General features: G+C 44.6%; 1 protein-coding gene across 3 annotated transcripts in view; it reads left to right on the top strand.

Moving 5' to 3' along the window:
* The window catches only part of MEGF6 (multiple EGF like domains 6), a 372,940-nt gene that overhangs the window by 229,376 nt on the left and 120,584 nt on the right, over positions 1-22,980 (top strand). For 2 of the 3 annotated variants that reach the window (XM_083162934.1, XM_083162933.1), the window contains one exon: positions 10,886-11,008. In XM_083162934.1, the coding sequence (XP_083019060.1) occupies positions 10,886-11,008 (123 nt within the window). Of the gene's footprint in view, positions 1-10,885; positions 11,009-21,844; positions 22,428-22,980 lie in introns of those variants that run through there. The other variant, XM_083162935.1, reaches the window with a different exon arrangement.

Genomic DNA, 22,980 nt, shown 5'->3' with positions numbered 1-22,980 from the left:
CCATTGCATCTCATTGCATGCCTTGTGCATGCAATGCGATGAAAAGCAAGTACAAAAAGTATGTGCAGCACATACTTTTTGTACTGTGCGATGAGGTGCCGCGGGAGTGCGCACCTTAAAGCACATATCGCACCGCCGGGATCGGTGCGTGTATGGGCACCTTTAGTCCTGCTCTGAGTTTAATGCACAGAATTGGTACTTATGGATATGTGGCCGGATGTACTGTAGTGCGAGTCTGACAGCCGTGCGGGATGCCAGCTGAAACCAGTTTTATTTGTTTAATGGGGCAGTCCTTTATAAGGCATGGTTTTGCCCTTAAAAAAATATCATGGTTCCTCTGGCATCCTGCACGACAGCCAGTATCCGCCTGCAATACATCTGGTTCCCCCCTGACCACAGCTTGCTCTATGTTGTCTCATCATTGGACTGATTTTCCTGGATTCTGATTTGTTCTTTACAAATTGCCATATTGTGACATGTACCATACAAGGTTCCGCAGGCCACCTACATAGCGTTCTCTGTCCTGGCTCAGCTCTACTGGGACAGTAGTGACCATTCTGGATTGCAAGAGAATACGTCCTTAATCAGTGGTGGATCCAGGGAGCATACTGGAGGCAGTATAGTAGGGGGGTGGGACATTGTCCATGCTCTGTGCCAACCTGGGGCAGAAGATGCCAGCATATGGAGATCTGGTAAATCTGGTTATTGGACATTTATGAATGGGGCAGAGGCCATTATTAGGGGCAAGTAGCCCAGGTCGGGCGTTAAATTATTTTTGTACTTGTCTACAGTTAATCACAACCTTCAAAAAGTATTCTCAAGGTCAACCCTGGACCGTTCCTTCGAGAACCCAGTCAGGATATAGCATAAACCGTCGTGTCTGCAGTGATACAAACAGTTATCCTCCCATTTGTAGATGAAGCTATTTATTTTAGTAAAATAATAATATTTTTCAGCAACCGCCAGGCACAGATGTAGGAACCAGGGGGAGATGAGGCTTAGAACATTTTTTTAAGAAACACAAAATACATTTCTGGGCTACTTCTTAAATGTATAGCGCAGAGTGATCGGGATTAACTAGCATCAAACATACGCTGCGGGCTTGCAGTCAGGATTAAATCCCTAGGCCTGTTTTAGGAAACCTATCTACAGAAAGCAGCATGCAAGCTCTCGGTCACAGCTAAAAGGTTATTTTGGCTAGTGCTAAACTTGGAAACAATCAAGTCCTTTCACTGTTCTGATTGCAGAAATTGAAATCTCCCATGAGTCATGGCATATGTCTGACACACAGAAATGCAGGCTCACATAAGTACTGTATGTAATGCTGATCTCACATACGGAATATATTGGGTAAAATGTCCAACCTCATAAAGCATTGCTTTCTGGCTGATAGTGCCCTCTAGTGGATTGATTGTGATACTGCATTGTTTTGTCTAAATCTAAGGGAGTGTGTGAAGTATTTGGAAGTGATTTAAATGAAGTAGAGGGAATTCGTCACTAGGTTGGTTATGGATAAACTGGGGCTGAGGTCGACAATACCATAGTAGACCACTAGAGGTCGATGTTGTCTATTTAGAAGTCTATACGTGGTCGACCGGGTTTACATAGACAGTGATGCTGGATCGACGGGAGGCATGCATTGACGGGAACCGGGTTGAGAGTAGCAAGGTTGACACAGATTTTTCATCTTTTTTTTTGGTGCCGTCCACTTTGTTTCTACTCTACTATCTAAGTGGTCATAGAGTGGTAATATAATCATGTACACCGACCGTTTTTCACGTTTTTATTTTGAGACAACATGTGCCGACAGGCAGTTTTTCATGCCCTACCATCCACTACAGCGTGGTGAGAGAATGAAATAGTGTGCCGACTGCAGCGAGCCATGCAACGGGATGCGGTACACTTTGATGGTGTCCATATCGACATTACAAAATTTTAAATCCTCATGTCGACATTTTGATTTTTTGACCCAATGTTTGTGTCGACCTTAGCCACATCGGCCTATTTCAGGTGTGGACCTAAGCCCTGTTGAACTTCAATGCATGTAGACCTAATGACCCATACCAAAGTAGAGATTGTAATAATATTGCAATATTCGTTAAATATGAAAAACTTCTTTCGTATATAAGCATTTTTCTTTACACTGCATTCTGTTTTTCCTGCATTAATTTTACATGGTTCGGGTACATTAAACTTAAGGTGTGTACACACGGGGGCTATATTGGGTGAAATCGCTGGGAATATGGTCGCTGAGCGACCATATTGCCAGTGATTTGGAGTGCTGCTGGCGACAAATCGCCAGCTGCGCGCTCCCGTGTGAATTCCCTAATGGCCACTGCGACCAGCGGCTTCCCCCGGCGCTGAGCAGGAGGTCAGCGGAGATCTGCTGCTGCTCCCTTCCCCCCTCCCTCCTCCGTTCGGGTCTCCCTCCCCCCACCCCGCCGCATGATAGCAGCAAGCAGACACTAGCTAGCAATCATGTTGCACCATGTGTACACACCATTAGATTAAACACACACAGTGGAGGCGGCCATTTTGAACTCTGGTAAATTGATGTACTGTATTATGTTTAGTCACAGCAGGACTGGGTTATATTCTGTAGGGACACAATGCTATAATACTAATATTATTTGTAATATCACAGTGTATCAATATAGTCTATGCACCCATCCATTTGTTTGTGATGGGGCTTCTAATATCTCAGTGATGTTACTTGTTGCCAGTAGATTGATGGTCTTAATAAGTTTGGGCTTGTGATATCAATCAGTGGGTTACTCATCGATGGTTGCCATTGATGGTACCATTGATGGGTAACCTTGATGGTGTGACACCATCTGAAAGGGAACCATCGATAGTTTCACCCACCAATGACGAGTGATAGCAGCTGGGGAGGGAGGATGCTCATTGTTGAACTCTGGGTCCAAGCATATAGTAATACATAATACATATATATTCTCCAAAAAGCAGGTGTCACTCCGGGGCTTTTTGTGTAACAATCAAGTGAAGACCGTGGAAGGAATAAACTTCACTTGATTGTTACACGAAAAGCCCCGGAGTGACGCCTGCTTTTTGGAGAAAATATTGGTGGATACTGTGCCACTGGGAAGGCACCCGGGCAGCATCATTGTTTGTTAAGAGCGGGGAGTGCTGGACATCCACACGAAATATATATATATCTCTAATTCATCAATAAATCAACTATCCAATCCATCTTTCTGTCCTCGCCTTTGTAAACAGCAAGCGTTCACCTTCTGAAATACTCTGTGCTGCTGTGCACATTCTGTTATATTTGTATTTATTTCCTGCTCAGTATAAAGCAATTAAATGTGTCTTTTATGGCAACAAGTGCCACATTTCCAAGAACAAAGCTTAGAGTCCTGGGACATCCGTGGAAGGCAGGGACACAATTAGAAACTATATGGAAGGGTGTAAGACCTATAAATTATAGTGGGGGAATTTAGAAGTTCGGAAACCCGGGCTCCAGTACCAAGAGCATAGGAAGTGGCTGAAGAAGTGCCAGTAGGTGGCGCTTGTAGCCTGCAGGTGAACCATCTGCTTGTGGGGCTCTCTGGTTGTGATCATTATGTATATACGGGATGCGGTCATTTGGTCTACTGCATTATGGTAGACAGTCATTAGGTCGAATCCATTAGGTCGACATGCTAAAAGGTCGACATGACTCTAGGTCGACATGATTCTAGTTCGAAAGGTCATTAGTTCGACAGGTCATTAGTTCGACAAGGTCATTAGTTCGACATTGTCTATGTCGACATTCACAAGGTCGACATGGAGTTTTTCACTGTTTTTTGAGCCAACATGTGCCGACAGGCGGTATTTCATGCCCTACCATCCACTAGGGCGTGGTGGGAGAATAAAATAGTGTGCCGAGCGTAGCGAGGCACCGTGCCCGACGCATCGCGAGCGCAGCGAGCGTTGCGAGGGGATGCAGTGCACTTTAAACTGTGTCCATGTCGACTGTGTTGACATTCAGGTAAAAAAACAGTGAAAAACCCCATGTCGACCTTGTGAATGTCGACATAGACAATGTCGAACTAATGACCTTGTCGAACTAATGACCTGTCGAACTAATGACCTTTCGACCTATAATCATGTCGACCTTTTCCCATGTCGACCTAGAGTCATGTCGACCTTTTAGCATGTCGACCTAATGGATTCGACCTAATGACTTTCGACCATAATGCAATAGACCAAATGATCCCAACCCGTATATACAATATAGGGCACAGGACAACGGTGCCTAAGTTCCAGGGACTGTCTCAGGTTTTACTGATTTACAATTGGTATATTTTGTTGCTGTTAATAGTATTTTTCAGGCCCACGGGTGCCTCCTTACTATATTATGGCAATTCAAGAATCGCCCTTTATATAGTATCCAGGGCATGGCATGGCTACTGGCATCTGTACACTGAGATTCCCACTGGTGGCATCCCTGACACACCGCTTCCATACAAAGATGTAGCCACCGGAAGCACATGTGTCTAACATCGACCTTCTGAATAACCCCATGGTTTTTCTGTATCGGGGTGGAAGACAGACAGTAAATAGATGGTTTACACTGTCAAGTGGTCGACGGTTAACTGGTCAACCTGCAGATTGTTGACAAAAACTGTTTTTTTTTATACCTCCTACACCCTAAGCGATATTACAGACGATATCTCTCATTTTGTTCTTTCTGATTGATATAATTTGTAATAAGGTCTACTGTGTACGCTGAATATCATTACTAGAGACAGGACATATTTGCATATGCATTTGCATATTTTCACTGGTTATTGCATATTTTACCTAAAACCTAGTGATGATGCATATTTTAGGCCCCACCCTCTTCCCACCCGCAAGTCACAGCAATGCTTTGCCCTGTTGCTGCTGGCCAGGTAGTGGTAGAGTGTGCAGCCTGGGGCAATATGTGCGCAGAGTAGGGAACCTTGGATGTACGGGGCGGTTGCCATTACGAAGCTCCTGAACCTTTGCCTGCCCCTGGCCTGGGACTTTACAACAAGAGACAGACTTCTGCAGCAGAGGAGGTGGGCAGAAGGGTTGTGACATCACGCAGCGTGGAGGAAATGCTGTGTCACAGTGAGTATGCGGAGCAGGGAGGAAGCCTTCCACTGCGCCGCCCTCACACACTATGCTGACATTTCATCCATTTGCGCTGGAGATGAGGGTCCGTGTAGTTGATGCAAGAAGAGCTTTGGACGCTGCAGTATGCTGTAGCAGCCAGCATACTGACATCTGCAGATGCCGTGGGCCTATTTTTGAGGTTTAATTGCAACTAATTGTATACTGATTTTTAAATAAATAAGTTAAAAAATACTTTTTTTTATTATTTAATGTAGCATATTTTAACACATTTCATGCATATTTTAAGTATTTTTTCATGCATATTTGCATGCATATTTCATTTTTTGTTGCAGATTATCCTGTCTCTAATCATTACTGATGCCCGCTCTGGTGTGATCACATGGTCTCCGGCCAGTCACCCCACCAATCTGTGAGTCCAGATGACTATCCTGGATTCCTATTACCCCAGGATCAGCCGTTATGAATATAGGAGTCTTTGGCATTTATTCAATGCCGTGGGCGAGCGGTGACTGCGAGCAGGACTTTTTGCTCGCAGTCACCGCTCACCCTGTCAGTATTCAACTAACCCCCCCTCATTCGCAAATTCCCCCTCGCTCTGTTTTTTGAGCGAGGGGGAATTTGCGAATGTGCCTCCAAAAGCTGCGAGAGCCGAGGCTAATTACAGCGAGTTTGCTGCACTAGCCGCGGCTCTCGCAGTTTAGGGGAATCCTCGCAGTTCTGTGACTGCGAGGATTCCCCCGGAACGTTGCATAGTGCGAGCGGCCGGTGCGGGGGTTAAACTGCGAGGATCACTGGTTTTCTGTGATCCTCGCAGTTTAACCCCCTCGCCGGCCGCTCGCACCGGCATTGAATACTGCACAGTATGTGACTAGAGCAGTGGTTCTGAAACTGTGGCTCCTGACCTTCTCCTCATGGGGTCGGGACTCCATGTTGCTAAGGCTGATAACTTTTCTAATCTCATTCAGTGATTTAATCTGTTGCATTGGGCTGGATGTTCTAACATCTGCAGCCTTCTAACGCCCCTCTTCGCCGGGTACCGCATTGTTAATAATCACAAATGCTCTAACATATGTGATTATTAATGCAAGGGACAGCTCTTGTGATAAGAGCTGTCCCTTGCAATGCGGCCACGGTGCTGGACTTCCAGGTCTGAGCATGTGCATAATGCCGGAGCCGGCCAAAGGCAGGGGCGGGCTGGGTCGGGGGGCAAGGTGCCATCTGCCCCCCAGGCCGCTCTGGCATGTGTGCTGCGGGCCGGGGCCGTATCCGCGGCCGCCTTACCGGGTTTTTTTTTGCACTGCCGGCGGCCATGTTCCTGTAGTCTATTAAAAGATCTCTGCGGCCACAGGAACATGGCCGCCGGCCTCCACGGCTGCGTGGAGGAGGGCCCGGCCGCCTGTTTCCTACAATGATGCAATTAGGCGCAAGCTGCATCATTGGCACGCCCATGTTTCCTCCGATGGATACCGTGGAAGGGAGTATGTGGTGTAATATATGGGGTGTATTATATGTGCAGATTCTTGTGGAGAGGTTCCCCCCCAACTTCAAACTTCACCTGTTCCTTGAACAACTCCCAACAGAACAAATTTGTTTATTTATTCTCTATTGTTCTTTAGGTATTTCGATAGTGGAGGGTGAATTTGTGCATGTGCAATCCCCCTGTGAGTATCACACCTTCCGTGAGTGGCTGACATCTCATGCGTCAGCGCCCAACCCCAATTCGGCGATCAGCAGCCGTCTGAAAAGTACGTTTTGAATTACTTTCCAGAACCAAAGGCTTCAGAAATCATTCGATGGTCAGCGACCATCGAATGATTTGTCCTCCATGTGGACACATGCGAGGGGAGGTGTAAACGTACACATTACCTCGCATGCAAATGCAGGGATTTGTGCGCAGTGGGGTTGGTGTGTGTTAATGAGATCTGTCTATCCATCAATTAAATGGACTCATTACAAGATCTTAACGCTCCTGGTTCTAATAAAGACATTCTCCGAGGAATTAAATGTGTTCAGGTCACTAAAGGGGCACATTTACTTTCTCATGAATGAACAGTCGCCAGCCCTGCAATAATTATCTCCAACACTTAACGACGCCAAAATGACTTTGCAGGTTTATTTCTTTCAGGTAAAGTAATGAGACCGACACAAACTTAATCCGAGCAGTGGCCAAAGTTTCTCTTTATCGCCCGAACCGCCCGTAGGTTGTATAAATGTAGATGGAGGAAGTCAGTAGCGTTTCAGCTAAGTGCCGTTAACAGCTTTTCAGGGCCCATCAGAGGTGTGGAGCCTCACAGAGGGAGCTGGTTTCTAAAGGTATTCAAGCAAAACTATTGTACGGATGTGTCTGACCCATGATTTGTCATTCATCGTGACCATATAGAATTACACGTGGCTCTGGAACATGCAGATGCTTATAATTAAAGGGTACACATATGTCAGAATAGTATGCATACCTAAGGGGCCTGGTTGGTTGGCATCTGTAGTTACGGTGCCCTTTAACATCCCGGTTGTTGGGATGCCAACAGTCAAAATACCGACTCTGGAATCCCGATGCACGGTTAGAAGGCCGACGGCGGAATCCCAACATCGATGAAGATGCCAACGCTGGAATTCTGACTGTGCGCATCCTGATTGGAAGTATGAAGGGCAGGTGGCGATAGGCCTGGGAGGGGGGTTGGGGGGTGTTAGGTTTAGGAATGCTGCCATCGTTATTCTGACCCCTGTCATCCTGCCCACCAGTCATCAGTATGTATTCCCTTCAGGGCTCCAAAAGAATATATGAATTGTTGATTGTGGTCTAACTAAGATCTAATGGTTTTTTTTTTACATGTTTTATTGAAAGAATACCCATAACAGGACACAATGATGTATAATAGGGCAACAAATATGTACAGAAATTAAAGACAAAAATGGTAAAGTAGCTAAATACTGGAGCCAATTGTGAAAATGTTTCCAACCCAAGATTCTACACCAATAGACCATACCACCCACATTTTCATCAATTGATCCATCAGTTGTTTGAGCCTATTATCCAACAGCCAAAATTGCAGAGGATGGCTGGCCAAGTTTATAATGTGATAATTGTTTGGTTTGGTTTCCTCTGAACTGTGTGAAAAGCACTAACTGTATAAGAGATGCGTGTGACTTCAGGATCCTCTAAGAAGTAGAGGGATTGGGTTAAACATGGAACGGTCTGGACTGCGGAATGCTAGATTGGATTGACTCCCTGCATTGACCTCTACAACTCTGGTACTTGTAGGGTGTTTCTCCATCTGGGGGGGTGTCCTGAGATACTCCTCCGTGGCAGTGGTTCCTGCTGTTCAGGGGTCATGACCATTCTAATTTTAATTAAATCCCAGAATTAGAACGTATTTATCCCAGTGTCCCCTATCATAAAGGTAACATGGGTCTACAAAACACTTTCTTTCTAGACCAGAGGGAATACTTTTACCCTGGGATATGTGAAAGCTTCATCCTTGGTCCACCTAACCAATCCCCATCACCATCAGCTGTGGTCCTCAGAGGTCTACTGTGGTAAGAACCACAAGCCATCAAGCCCCCTATGTAATGAGGCTAGGGGAGGGTGGTTACACACCAAGAAGGTGCTAAGAGGAGAAGGAACATGTATGTAACTAGGAATGCTTTCTGTCTTTAGCTACTATAACTGTGCAATTATTATACCAGATTCTACACCATACTTGCCTACCTGACCCTCTCCATGCGGGAGAAAATGCTCTGTTCCTGGACTTCCCTGGTAATGTATGATTGCCATCACCTGTGGTGAAACACCTCTACCTAGTTTCCCACAGGTGATGGCAATCATACATTACCTGGGAAGTCCAGAAACAGAGCATTTTCTCCCGCATGGAGAGGGTCAGGTAGGCAAGTATGTTCTACACTTTATTTATGATCCAACTAGCTTCTCATAGAAACTTTACATATATTATTTATTTCTAAACCCCACCTCACCCCTCCGTATCCTTTTCTTTTGCATAAGTATTCTATTTTTGAATCTTTAATCACAACAATATTTGTACAGCAGAGAATGGAAAAAACGGGTAGCAGCTGGACCACAACCAGTAGAGGCAAAACTGTATTCTCGTGACACATCACGGAGATATGTCTGGATAGATGGAACGATCACTCGCTGAAGCCAAACTATGTCCAAACACATGAAGTCATTCTGTGTCTGAAGTTACCTTGCTTCCGCTGTGCTTGGCCCAAACGCCAGATGATTTAAGATTTTTGACAGGCCAGATGTTCCTTGCAGAAATATCGCTAAATTTCAACTTCTAAACAGCTGGGTGATACGGAGAGTCATCTGTTTCCCTTGTCCATCCATGTTCTGTCTCCTAGTTATCACAGATGATTCCAAAAAGCCTCATGGGAATGCTTTACCTAAGCCGAGAGTTATCTGGTGTCAGCCACATTATGTTGTACAGATAATAGGGAAGGTATAAAGCAATGTTTCATTGTGTTTGAGAATTGGGGATTATTTTTGACCTCTTGCCTTAAAATATGAGCTGTTTGCAATAGCAGATTGTGTTCTGGTAGGTCAGTACCTTTAGCTTATCTGAGCCTGGTGGACAGAAGATATCAGAGAGGAGGACATAGGGATCTCCAGCGGTTTCTTGATTGGCTGTGCCAAGATCTCTGATAACCAGTGATGTAGCATGCTGGGTCATATACGGGCCAATTAATTTACACCCCAGTGTTGCTGCCCGGACATCTGAGACTGAGGCCGGAAGACTATCAAGGTGCGAGCGTAGATCAGCATACTGTTGTTCTGCTTGTGCCTTATTGAATTGGTTCCATAGAATTAACACATGGGGTTGTCTTTCCAAAAGTATATATTAGAGCCCAAGCTATACTGGAGGGGCATAGATCATGGAGTTGACCCCAAAAGGTCAACCTGCTCAAGGTCGACACTGAAAAGGTCAGCATGAGTCTTTCACGTATTTTGGTGTCAATGTCAACCCCTGGTGCACCATATCCCCTTGCATCACAAGTGCTTCAGGACAGGTTTTGGCCATGTAACCAATCACAGTCGTAAGTGGTAAATATGTGAAAAACCTTTCATGTGTCCACCATAGCAATGTTGGCCCTTTGCTTGTGTTGTCCTTTTGTTTGTCGACTTCCGACTGTCGACCTTATGCTTGTGTCGACCAGTTGACCTATTCATGTGTCCACCTTTAGACATTTGGTGGTCAACCTAATGTTTTCCAATCCCAATGACCCATACCCCTGCACCAAATTTGTGAGTTGTCGGCCAGTTGCAAAAATTGTATTTTGGGCCCCCCTCTTTCACTCCAATAATATGCACAATATACCACCCAGCAGTGGGTGACAGGGGAAGGGCCAGAGTGGGCCTCTTGGTCCATAGGGGCTCCCGGTACAATGCACCTGCTGCACCAATGGTAGTTCTGCCTCTGTGTGGGAGTGAGCGTGGCAATCTGAGTAGGCACACTTGTATTATGATGAATCCCCTTGTATTATTATCGCTATATAGCATATCAGCTGCCGGCTGCACGCAGGTCACTCACGGTCCATCTGTATCGGCAGTCAGCCGTTGCTAACCCACCAGATTTCACTGAAAACCATACTCCAATCCCAGGAACAGTGTTGGAGTAAATTTAGGGCATATATTATTTCTTTATGGTCTTCGTACTACTATGTGGTATTACTTAGTGTTTGTGCTCGATCCATGATTTAATGTTACTTGTTATATATACAAGCATCTCATTCTACAGTTCCCTGACCATGTTACTAATTTGTATTTCAGATGTGAATGAATGTGAGACCGGTAATGGTGGCTGTGAAGTACAGTGCTGCAACACCATCGGCAGCTTCTACTGCAAGTGCCCCGATGGCCGCAGTCTGAAGGAGGATGGGAAGACCTGTCAAGGTGAGGAGCGCATTTGAGGCCTGGGGGAGCTTTCCTGGTTATTAACCAATAGATAGGGCAAACAAACCCATTAGCATTTCTCAAGGGTTACTCGCTAATTTGGACACAGGTCCCACTATGAAATTATTTGCAGCCATCGAGTTGATGATGATCATAGACAAATTTTGGCCAAACGAACATCCAACTGAGTGAATGGCTTTGGAGAGTTTTACACTCAGCGGGGCGTTCGCAAAATAAGTGACAGACGGGGGGCGGTTGCTGGGGTCCATCCAGTGCTTCATGAGCTGCTTGGGGTGGGAGGATGGCGTCAGCACCTGCCCCCAATTCATACAAGAACGGCCAGGATAAAAGTAAGTATAGACTTACTTTTATCTGCGACGAGAGGAGAATTCATTCGTTGAGTAACGCATGCGAGTGAATGTGTAAACTGCACATCAGCTCACATCTTAGTTCAGGGATTCGGGCAGCAGGGGGGCGTGTGTTTACCTGCTCGTTAGTATCTAAATATATGCAGCCTAGCAGGCAGGCCTGAATTACCTCCTTAGTACCTGATGCTTACTACATACAGCTACTACCAATTTACACTACGTGACAAAGCGGTTTAAGGTTCCCGATCTTATCTCACCAGCGAGACAGGAAGAACGTTTGCATGCGAATGCTGTGTCTCTCATTGTCATTACACATAATACAAACCATGGATGCAAAGTCCAATGTAAATAGTTGGGACATTTTTGCAGGGGATTTAAATCCTATTATGTCTGTGATTGAACATGTTGGAACAGTCCGCTGTACTGACTCCGCCGTCATTAGCCCATTCCTGTCATCTCCGCCACTAAGGTAAACTATCCGGGATATTTCCATGCTGAACCTGTACAGATTGCATTCTTTACATCGCATTACATGTCTTTATGCTAGATGCAGACATAGGACACATGTACGAAAAGATATAATGTTGGGGAATGCAGCGACTCCATAAATCTGTCAGCAGCATCCTTAGTGTTCTAAGCTAACATTGGCCGGGCGCTTCAGGAGGATGCACTTAAGTATTTTGCGGGGTGTTAGTCAAAAGATTTACAGTATTTAACTTAAGCTATTTGTTTTGAATAACTGGGGGGGGGGGGGGGGTTGCTTTGCACAATGACATTTTGGAAGCTATTCAACAATTCCGATGTAAGGATGTTTACGGTATCGATGAGAAGTGCTGGCTCTAGATTCAAAACCCAAACTCCGAGTTGGAATTTTGGGACACGAGACGGAAATCTTCCGAGAGTCCAGGCTCTCATGTTAGCGTTGACCCTTCGTTTTAATGAAAAAAAAAAACTTTGCATTCATTACAAGCTTTTACTTAAAGGGTCTGGTATTCAGATAAATGCATATATATTATTTATTTGGGTAATCCCTACTGTGTTGGTTGATTGATCCCTACCTCTTTGTACTATATTAGTGACTGCACAACAATAACCAGTTAAATAGATTTTTAACTCATTTGATGCTTTTCTGAATGATGTATTATCCATTCTGAAGAGCTGCAGTTTATTTATGGGTTTTAAAGGAAAATAGCGGACACGCTTGTAACTGACCTTTAAGTATCACCTAAATGTATCGGGATCTCTGATCCCTGCTGCAATTCCTCCTGCACCGCCGCCATCCACATCCCCTGTAGGTTTCTATGGGGGATTTGATGCTACCCGATATCAACATTGGGCAACATCGCAACAAGTCCCTCGGCTCCCACTATTTCGAGATGGCGGCAGCCCATTGTAGCCTATGGGCAGTGTGGTCAGTATGTCAGCAGGTGTGTGTGGGGGGGGGGGGGGGGTCGGGTCATCACGGATAGTGCAGGTGCAGACTCCCTGTAGATCTCACACATGTTCCTCTCGGCATCCTGACCACCATGTTACTTTCCATTACCAACTCTACTCTCATTAACCCCATCAGGCCTTACTGCGGCCTTGTCACCTTTCAGAGCATTTATTAATAATCTAAATAAAGACAAATTCACGCAAAATATATTTTGAAAATAAATTCAAACTTTTATTTCAAGTAAAATATATATATTATTTTTACTCTGCATTATAAATAGGGAATTCTGGAGCTACATTGGCCCAGAATTCTTACACTCCTGTCCTATAAGAGGAACAAGATGGCAGAAGCCTCATGACTCACAAAGAGACATCCATCAGCACTCAGGAGAGGAAAAACCCCCTGTGGGGGAAACCTCTGGGGACCCATGGCTGACGGACCGCCCTTCCCTCCAGGCATTAAGAGGCTTGGCAGAGTTTGCCCAAACCACCCACCCACCCACTAACCTTATACAGTATAACCCAGTCATCCCTTCTGTCACCCCAAATCTGTATTTTGAGTTTTTTTCCCAGACGATAAAGAACACACCCGATGGCACGCGCATGTCCACAGTGAGAAGGTAGTAGGGCGGGGGTTGAGACAGACATGGTAGGGGGTTGAGACAGACAAGGTAGGGGGTTGAGACAGACAAGGTAGGGGGTTGAGACAGACAAGGTAGGGGGTTGAGACAGACAAGGTAGGGGGTTGAGACAGACAAGGTAGGAGGTTGAGACATACAAGGTGTGTGTGTGTGGGGGTGGGGGGTGGGGAGACCAGTTAGGGAGTGGGGGGTGAACCTTACCTCACCATTAGTATTTAGGGATCCATATAAGAGACAGCCCTGACCCCTTTAGGACTCGTCTCTGGTGCTAAAAGGGGTTAGGGCTACAATGATATATATAGGACAGCTCTAACGCTTTTTCCTATGTCCCCACTGGGTCTGAGCTCTATGCACATACACAGATGTCCGTCATGTATGGTCATTCGTCAGTAACCCATTGCCAGCAGCATTAGGCTGCCAGCAACACAGCAGAGGATGCAGCGGAGGAGGGGGTACCACTGGTCCTCGCTGGACAGACACTGTATGTGATGGTAAATACCAGCGGCATATTCCTGCGTATCACACTGACACTAACACAATATGCTGCCAGTATTTAATATCACACTTACATGGAGCCCAAACTATAATATAGCTATAACAACAGTATCAGATAATAACAAAGTAATGGCTAAACCACCATATACATCTCTCCCACCTCTGCACATTAATAAGTAGGGATCCGTACGGGGTCTTGATGCAGCATAGGAGCTTAGTGCCTTGCGACACGTCCTAACCGCTCCATACAGGGTTTATCCAGCACCATCCAGACACCGCCCTTAGGTGTCCCAGGCACAGCCCTAGTGGCTGCTAAGTATGGTACTGCCCCCCTAGGTGTGAGATTCTGTTTTTATCCAATACTGTCCTGTCGGTCAGGTGATCAGTCATATATTACAGTAGTCATGCTCCGTGTCTGCTGCCGCATCTGCCCTTATCTCTGTCCAGTCACTAACCTTATGCGAGTATCTCCTCCTGCCGGTGAGCTGCGCACCGAGTCCTGTGAGGTGAATGAGGGAGACAGCATCAGTACAGCCATGATCTATTCTAGGCAGTCCCCATCATGACATTATTATGACATTACAGACACCACCAGAAAGACCAAGACTGGTTATTTACAGTTTGAGGCCCCTGTTGAGGGAAATGTTATATAACTCCTCATTTAAAACTATTCCGTTCACATCAGAATAGTATTTGTAATTGTTATAGCAGGCTTTCCCTATTAATATTTGAGGTTTTGAATGAACCCAAATTTTACATTATTTCACAGCAATCAGCATTGAGGTAACATTTCTCATGGCCACTCCATGTGATTGGTTGCCCTGGGCAACTTCTCAGCTCTTTTCACTGCTTTGTGAATAGGCCCCTTAGTTACAGCACGTCATCTGGATATTTATTCCCTGATGGCGTGTTATTGTTTGCTGACTGCAGATATAAAATGACTGCGGCCACAGGAATGTAGGACTCATGTTTGCAGACACTGGCAGCTGCGCGGAGTTGGCGGAGGTGGGATGTGCTCGTTTAATGTGGTTTAATGCTGCCTCACAAGCCACTTCATGTCTCGGGAATGATTTCTGTTAACTTCCTAAAATAGATTTTCCATAGTGTTTTATAAAAAAAGAAAAGGAACATAAACCGGTTCTCTGCTTGGCTTCTCTTCCACCACTTTTCTCTCTGATTAAAAGAGCATTATTCTTGGTCCTGCATGTTGTGGGACTGATTCTGATTTACTCAGATCGTGGCGAATTCGGTCCTGTTCTGATGTTTGGTGTTCTGGGTATGGTCTCTGATGCGCATGTGCAGCTCCCTTTGCGAATGGCTTGGCGAGTTGCGTAGTCACTGATCCATTAGCAAGGATCAGGGCAGGAATGGATCTGTTTTTTTCAGGTACGAGTCACAAATAGTCCCATGTTGGTGTGATGTGATGAGCATTTGTGTGTATTCAGGCCTGACTAAACGAGCTACAATGAGAGCATTTACATAAACAACTACAGGGTTTTCTGTGAGTTGGAACTGATGACCGGAGCAGGTAGAGCCACAACTCCCGTTTTAGTTGCGATGTTGCAGACTGTGGGACGCTCCGCCCTTAGTCACACAATGCATGTGCTTCGTCACGTTACACAAACACGTCTGGTGCCAGAGTTTCCACATGTATTTAATTGTGTGGCCCCATCTTGTATCGGGACCCCATGACCTCACAGGGCCCATTTATCAAACAGTATTTGTAGCAATATCCGCCATTTTCAGGGGTTAGCCGCAAATATTAAGTATCCCTGGAATTTTCTAAGCAGTAGCCCATCACCACACTCTGTAATTCGCAGGGACGGGCTCTGTAATGCACTAATATTGGGCCCGGATCGACCTGCAGATGTAATCAATGATAAATGGGCCAAGAAGCGAGAACTCTCTGGGGGTCTGCTGGGAGCGGTAGTTCTCCCAGCAGCTGGATCCTGGGGATGAGACACAACATGGGGGGGGGGGGCACACACAGACACTTGAGGTCACACATGCACTCATGCGCTCACACACACATACTGGTGCGTACATATACATACAGACCATTGGCTTTGTGAGGATGTCACCACTGTAAACTGAGTGCGAGTGGGCACTAACCCCTAAACTGGCCATTAGTGTATAAATACACACAAATGTGAAACCATGTAATTCAGGAAATAAGCAAATGCATAAATCTGTTTGAGAAGATTGTATTACATACAACTGTAACAAAAATGTTAATGTATCTCTTGCAGAAGAGGATAATGGTGGGGAATTAGTGTTACTATGTTACTATGGGTTACAGATGATTGTATAGGCTAGAGGGCATTGTTACCCTATCTCCTTTTGAGCAGTTGAAGGCCAATCCTGTAGGTCAGGTGGACAGCTGGACTGTGGAACTTATTCTGGTTGATTTTCAAGGCTGTGAATTCCCAGCCTTGCGAGTCCACCAGATGCCGCACTGAGAGTGCAGATATGAACGTGTGTGTCCCCCCCCCCCCCTCGAACGCCACCTTCGTGCGCATGGGCTGCGAATGGATGTATAACATTAACCTTGGATACTCTGAGGTAACCTTAGATGTGCGTGGGCATTCAGAAGGAAGTGGGCGGGCAGCTGACATCCGGTGATGTAAGCTGCCTGCCCCCGGGCGATTTACATGGGAACGCCCAGCGGGGGACATAAGTTTATAGACATACTTCAAAAAGTTTATTAATGTAGTGACTCTTTTGTTTAAATTCAGCAATCTTAATGGAGAATGTCTGTTACCTAGATCACATCAAGAAGTTTTAGACTTCTATGCATAGAAGTAACCAGCCCAAGCAGGCGATCATTTACTTTGCTTTTTCTTCCCTATACAATTTTCTTATAAGTTATAACCATTGTCTTCAGCTGTATTTATTTTTACAATTAAGGAACATCCCAATGTTTTGTGTTTGTACATTATTGTCTGGAAACAAACATAACTAAAAATGTAGACAAACTGTTTTGTTGTGCAAAGAACAGTAAGTTTGACAGGGCGCTCCCACTTGAGATAAAGGATTTCGATGTAGATGAGCCTTGTAGAGATGCGATACCTCAAAAGAAAAAAAGAGAAATCGCAACCTTCATAGTGTAGATATTAAAAATGAACATATAATAAAATCTCTCAGGTCAAAGGATTTTTCCCGTACCGCAAATAAACCTTCTCTTAGGCCACAAGATATCTCGTATAATGTCGTTCGATGTTCCAAGAACGATCCCCTTTCTCTTTCACTTGTATACCTCGGTTTAAATTTAAATATTGCACATAGTGTAAAACTGTAACAATTTATTTCAATACACAAAAATACACACAATGATTTGGCATAGTACCGTGTCTGGCCTTATCACCAAGGCTATTAGTGTCGCTTAGTGGACAGTCAGAGGGATAGTCCTCAGTGGGATCCCGGGTCTCCACCGAAAAAAAGTCCTCCTATAACAGCCTCAGATGGTATAGTGATAAGTTCAGTCCAACGGCCTCTATGTCCTTTTAAAATCTCCACCAACGCGTTTCTGCTTGGAAGGCTTGTGATCACGCAGAAACGCGTTGGTGGAGATTTTAAAAGGACATAAAGGCCGTTGGACTGAACTTATCACTATACCATCTGAGGCTGTTATAGGAGGACTTTTTTCGGTGGAGACCCGGGATCCCACTGAGGACTATCCCTCTGACTGTCCACTAAGCGACACTAATAGCCTTGGTGATAAGGCCAGACACGGTACTATGCCAAATCATTGTGTGTATTTTTGTGTATTGAAATAAATTGTTACAGTTTTACACTATGTGCAATATTTAAATTTAAACCGAGGTATTCAAGTGAAAGAGAAAGGGGATCGTTCTTGGAACATCGAACGACATTATACGAGATATCTTGTGGCCTAAGAGAAGGCTCATTTGCGGTACGGGAAAAATCCTTTGACCTGAGAGATTTTATTATATGTTCATTTTTACACTATGAAGGTTGCGATTTCTCTTTTTTTCTTTTTTTGAGGTATCGCATCTCTACAAGGCTCATCTACATCGAAATCCTTTATCTCAAGTTGGAGCGCCCTGTCAAACTTACTGTTCTTTGTATCTACTATCGCTGGATAGTTTGGTGACTATCTTTTCTTGATAAGGCTGCACCCTTTGTGTAGAGCGCAGGTTCTTTATTATATTTTGTATCACTGTTTTGTTGTGCAGCCTACGTTACTGTTTATGTGCATACATTGCTGGGGACTGTATACTATGTCCCTTTGTGTTATATATTCAGGCAAGTTCTTATATGCATGTACACTACACTTAGCACTCTGGTAAACTCTCCTTAGGAAGAAGCATCTTTGGGTCCCAGTCTGCAAAGGTAGCCTGTACAACAAGCTCCCTGGTAATACTAGATACTCCCTTTTTTTTTTTAATTCAATAATTTTTATTAAATTTTTGCATATCAAACAACACCCCCACACACACACACACATACATACTGTATATATCATAAGTGGTAAATATAACAAACAGCGTTGTGACAATTATAAAAGGAGAATTGAAGCAGGATGTTCTAAACAATCGCATTTCTTGGGTAAAGTTTGTGAGAGCATCTCAGAGAAAACAACGAAATGTTCACATAAAAGGAGCAAAATCACCATTCACACATGGTTTGCAGTATAATATTAATATGACAATAATAACTATAGTGGCTAAATAATTCTGTCCAATGGTAATATTATAGTAAGTCAAGATAACCCCCCCCCCCCCAAACGACCAAAACAAACCTCCCATATAACCCCCCACCCTGTACTACCCAGCCCCAACTGAGGTGTACCTGGGTGTGTCCCCGTCCCGTCCCCCCCAACAATGTCAGGAAGTATGTGTTTGGGGCTTAATCTTAAACCACAAGGGAATCGAGTCAAAATCTAGCTTTCTCATCGGATATCGGCAATATAGATTTGCCAGATCAAATCAGCAGGATACACTGCCCCCCCCCCCCTCCATAAAAATACAGTATTACAGGATAAAAGCAGGGATAAACTAAGGGCTACAAACCCATGGCTCTGAAACAGACAAAATTGTACCCAGTTTCCCGACCTGAACATATGCATATAATACCCTTAGTAACATGGATATATAGAAGCTAGTGACATATGGTCTACCGCCTGTAAAGGAATAAACTAAAAAAAGGGCATCATTCCAATAGTGCATACCTCCCAACTGTCACGATTACAGCGGGACAGTCCCGATTTTCGGGTCCTGTCCCACCCGCGGCAGGCATTGTCCCGCTGCGGGGGGTGGCAGTTGGGAGACCCCCCAATCTAATAGAATAGACGCTGTGCGCACGCGCACAGCGTCTATTCTCGTATGAGAATGAGGTCACGGATAATTAGCATAAGCCGCACCCTAATTTGCATACGCCCCGTCTCCTTTTCGGACGCGGGTGTCCCTATTTCATCATCACAGAAGTTGGGAGGTATGATAGTCAAAGATCTGAGCATAGTATAAATTAGACAGAAGAAAATGTCCCAAATTGCAATATAGTGCGAGACGTTAGTCCGGCCATTTCTCCATCCCAAGAAAGGAAAAGGATGACTACCAGGATTCCCTCCAGCATCAAAGGGAAATGTAGGAGAAGATCCATAGTAGAAATACGTTCCGTTCCAATTATGGTTGGCATACATTCCATATACGTGAAGCAGTTTTGAGCATACCGTAGCATGTATAAGATGGCAAGACAAGTTGGACTAGTGTATGGGGGCCTTTAGCCTCCCACTAATGGATAATCCTACCCATGTGCAACCAAACCTCATACCTCCCACAATGGCTGTCCCAATTGGTACCTGTCGGTGCTCAGACTCCTTTTCAGAGATTCAAAATTGTCGCCAACCATGACATCGCGTTTAGCGCACATTGCCCTTAAATTTCAAACAGGTTAGAGTGTGCACCCCTGTAAATGCTGCCTGCAGCCACCTCTTTCACATTGCACAGTGGGTAGGGAAGCCAGCACCAGACAGCACCATACAGACCAGACTTTGCAAAGAGCGACACCCCAGGCAGGAAAGTGGAACTGCAGGGGTTCTGACAGGTGAATGGTGCTAGAATGAACACAAGGCATGTGCCTGAGGTTACACCCTATTCTAGATCATTGTATTCACAGTGCACATGGAATTGGTTGCCTCTGCTGCACTGGGATAGGTGTTATGGGTTGATGGTCGCCCCACAAGCGGAGGACGGGGGAAGTGCTATTGCATACATTAGATGTGTAGGACTTACAATATGGGTGGATTATCACATTAGCTATTTCTCTATACTCTGGAAGACCTCATGTATGTCTCTAAGTATTACTATTTTACACCCATTTGGGAAGCACAACGGACTCTGCTGGTGCTATATAAAATGGTGATAAATTTAGCGTTTCGATCACTGCAGACAGATTTAATCCTCATTATGTGTGACTCAGAATCATTCTATTTATCTATGTATCTGTCTGTCTGTCATGAAGGATGACTTTGCCCATTATGCCAGCATCCCCTATGGAGCATAAACTGTCATTTGACAGCCCGTGTCTAAGTGTTCCCAGATGTGGTATCCTGTAGTTTTGTATAGCAGTAAATGCCATTTTTCTCTCCCTGTAAATCCCATATGTGTATGTATGGCTCTAATACCCCCCTTCAATCAGCTGAGAACCTCTATGCTTCATGTACACAGCAATGCATTACTGGGAGGTAATTATGCTCGAATTCCAACAATTATGGGTGAAGCATTTAATAGCCCACCCATTGCTCAGGGATCTCTGTCCACCATCTGTATTGAGGTTTAGTCCATTAGTGTCTAGGTTGGCGTGGGAAAACATTGACAAGAACAAGGTCGACATTAAATTGACGACATGATTTTTAAAAAAAAGGATTTAGGGTGTCCATTGTTATCTTGTTGACAAGCACTAGGTCCACCTTGACGAAAGGTCAACACAAACAAAAGATCGACATGGAAAAGGTTAACACATGAAAAAGTTGACATGGGTTTTCACTTTTTTTCCAGTGTCCATGTCGACACCGGAGCACATGGACAATGACGACTGTAGCACGAACCCACTCACGACTTACTTCACTCACCATGCTTCAGACGGGTATGGGTCATTGGGTTGACTAATATTAGGTCAACATACATTGGGTGGACCACTGAAGGTCGACATGGCTTAGGTTGACACCTGAAATAGGTCGACATAGCTAATATTGACATGGATGGAAGGTCCGTCAAAAGGTCGACAAGAGGTTTTCACTTTTTTGTACCGAATGTCTACACAGTTGACATGGACACTGTCTAAGTGTACCACGTCCCCTCGCATGGCTCGATAAACTCGGCACACATTTTATTCTTCCACCATGCTATAGTGGTAGGTAGGGAATGAAATACCGCCTATTGGCAAATGTTGGCTAAAAAATTATGTGAAATACCTTTTGCCTGTCGACCTTATGCTTGTGTCAACCTTCCATCCATGTCGGCCTTAGACATGTTGACTGATTTCAGTTGTCAACCTAAGCCATGTCAACCTTTAGTTGTTGACTCAATGTATGTCAAGCTTATATGTACCGACCCAGCGATTGTATACAGCTTCGGACCAGGTACCCCCAAAAAATTGTAAAGAAAAAAACACGTCGACCTTTATTTGTGTGTTGATCTGTTTCCAGTTTCCGCATGTCGTCCTTTAGTCCATGTCGACCTACAGTAATGACTGTCGATCAAGACACTTGATCAACCGGATTCCCCATGCAACAGGCTCTGACTTAATCCCAGTTTGGAAAAAAAAAATTCTGGGGGGAAAAAAAACTCTCTTGGAATGTGAAAAGAACAAAAACAAATTATCAGCTGAAATTCTTGATTCTGTTCCTTACTTTTTCTTTCTCACTACAAAGTGCGTTAGATTTGCAGTTTCCACTGTACAGGGGGAAAGTATTTTTAGAGAAACTCTGCCTGGATTAATTTGTGCTCCGTTATCCGTGCCCTGAAGGAAGCCGCCTGGAATCTGTTTCTTTGTGTTCCCCGACACCCTGATTTCGTTCTGTTGCTCCCAAGGCTTTGGGACGTCATTGTGTCTTTCTGTGCCTTGGCTGGAGAAATCTGGGGGCTGTTCACTACCTGCGGGACATGGGCCAGGACTCTGTAACATAAAAGGAGAACGTGGGAGGAGGGACTGGGAGACACAACATATACAGTAAAGAGAAAAAAAATTCCAAAACAAAATCTGCATCTGTGCAAGAACCCGGCACATTGTCTACACATCGCTTGCAGGACAGATTTTCCCTTTGTCTGAGTCAGTTTCTCCCATCTCCTTGTAACATGAGATGTGTAACGTGTGCCTCTTCCATAATCCTGCTATGCTACATCATCGCAGTGGGTACCACTTTCACCTCCGGATCCCGCTACCTGCGCAATAACTGCTACCCGTGTTACCTGCGGAGCCAGGGGTTGGCGCCTATTCGTTCCAATAGTGGAAGAGCAGGTAGGCATCTGACCTTGTTGGGGTGTTGTTACTTCTGAAGTGCGTTGTTTGCTTTTATAAGGACTTGGCATATAGTTTGGTGCTAGAGGGATTTCTGCTTTCTACTCTCCGCAGCATTCTAACATGGATACATCTGTGGACTTATAGCTAAACATTTATTGGACCGTATACTGAGGGGTATATTTACTAAAACTTCTAAAAATGAAAAGAGGTGACGTTGCCCTTAGCAACCAATAAGAATCTGGTTGCTATGGGTAAAATCTCCTCTCTTCATTTTCAGACTCTTAGTAAATTTGCACTGAAGTGTAGCATGAACGCTTAGTATTCCTGGGCTGAATGGTGGAGCTCGTTATGCAATTTGTGTCTATTATTAAGTTATTTACAATTTTTTTACAACTTTTTTGCTTATAAAGCAGCATTTATTGAATCAGAAGTGTTGTAGATACATGCTTGGCAGGCTTATACGGTATACTGGCCGCTATATAGCCTTGGTTTTGGCACTATACATTGGAATGTATACACAATTACTGACCTTACAGAACACATTTATTAT

Source organism: Crinia signifera, chromosome 19 (genome assembly GCF_055691185.1).
Source record: "Crinia signifera chromosome 19, ASM5569118v1, whole genome shotgun sequence".
Lineage (NCBI taxonomy): Eukaryota > Metazoa > Chordata > Amphibia > Anura > Myobatrachidae > Crinia > Crinia signifera.
This window is presented reverse-complemented; position numbering and strand designations above follow the sequence as displayed.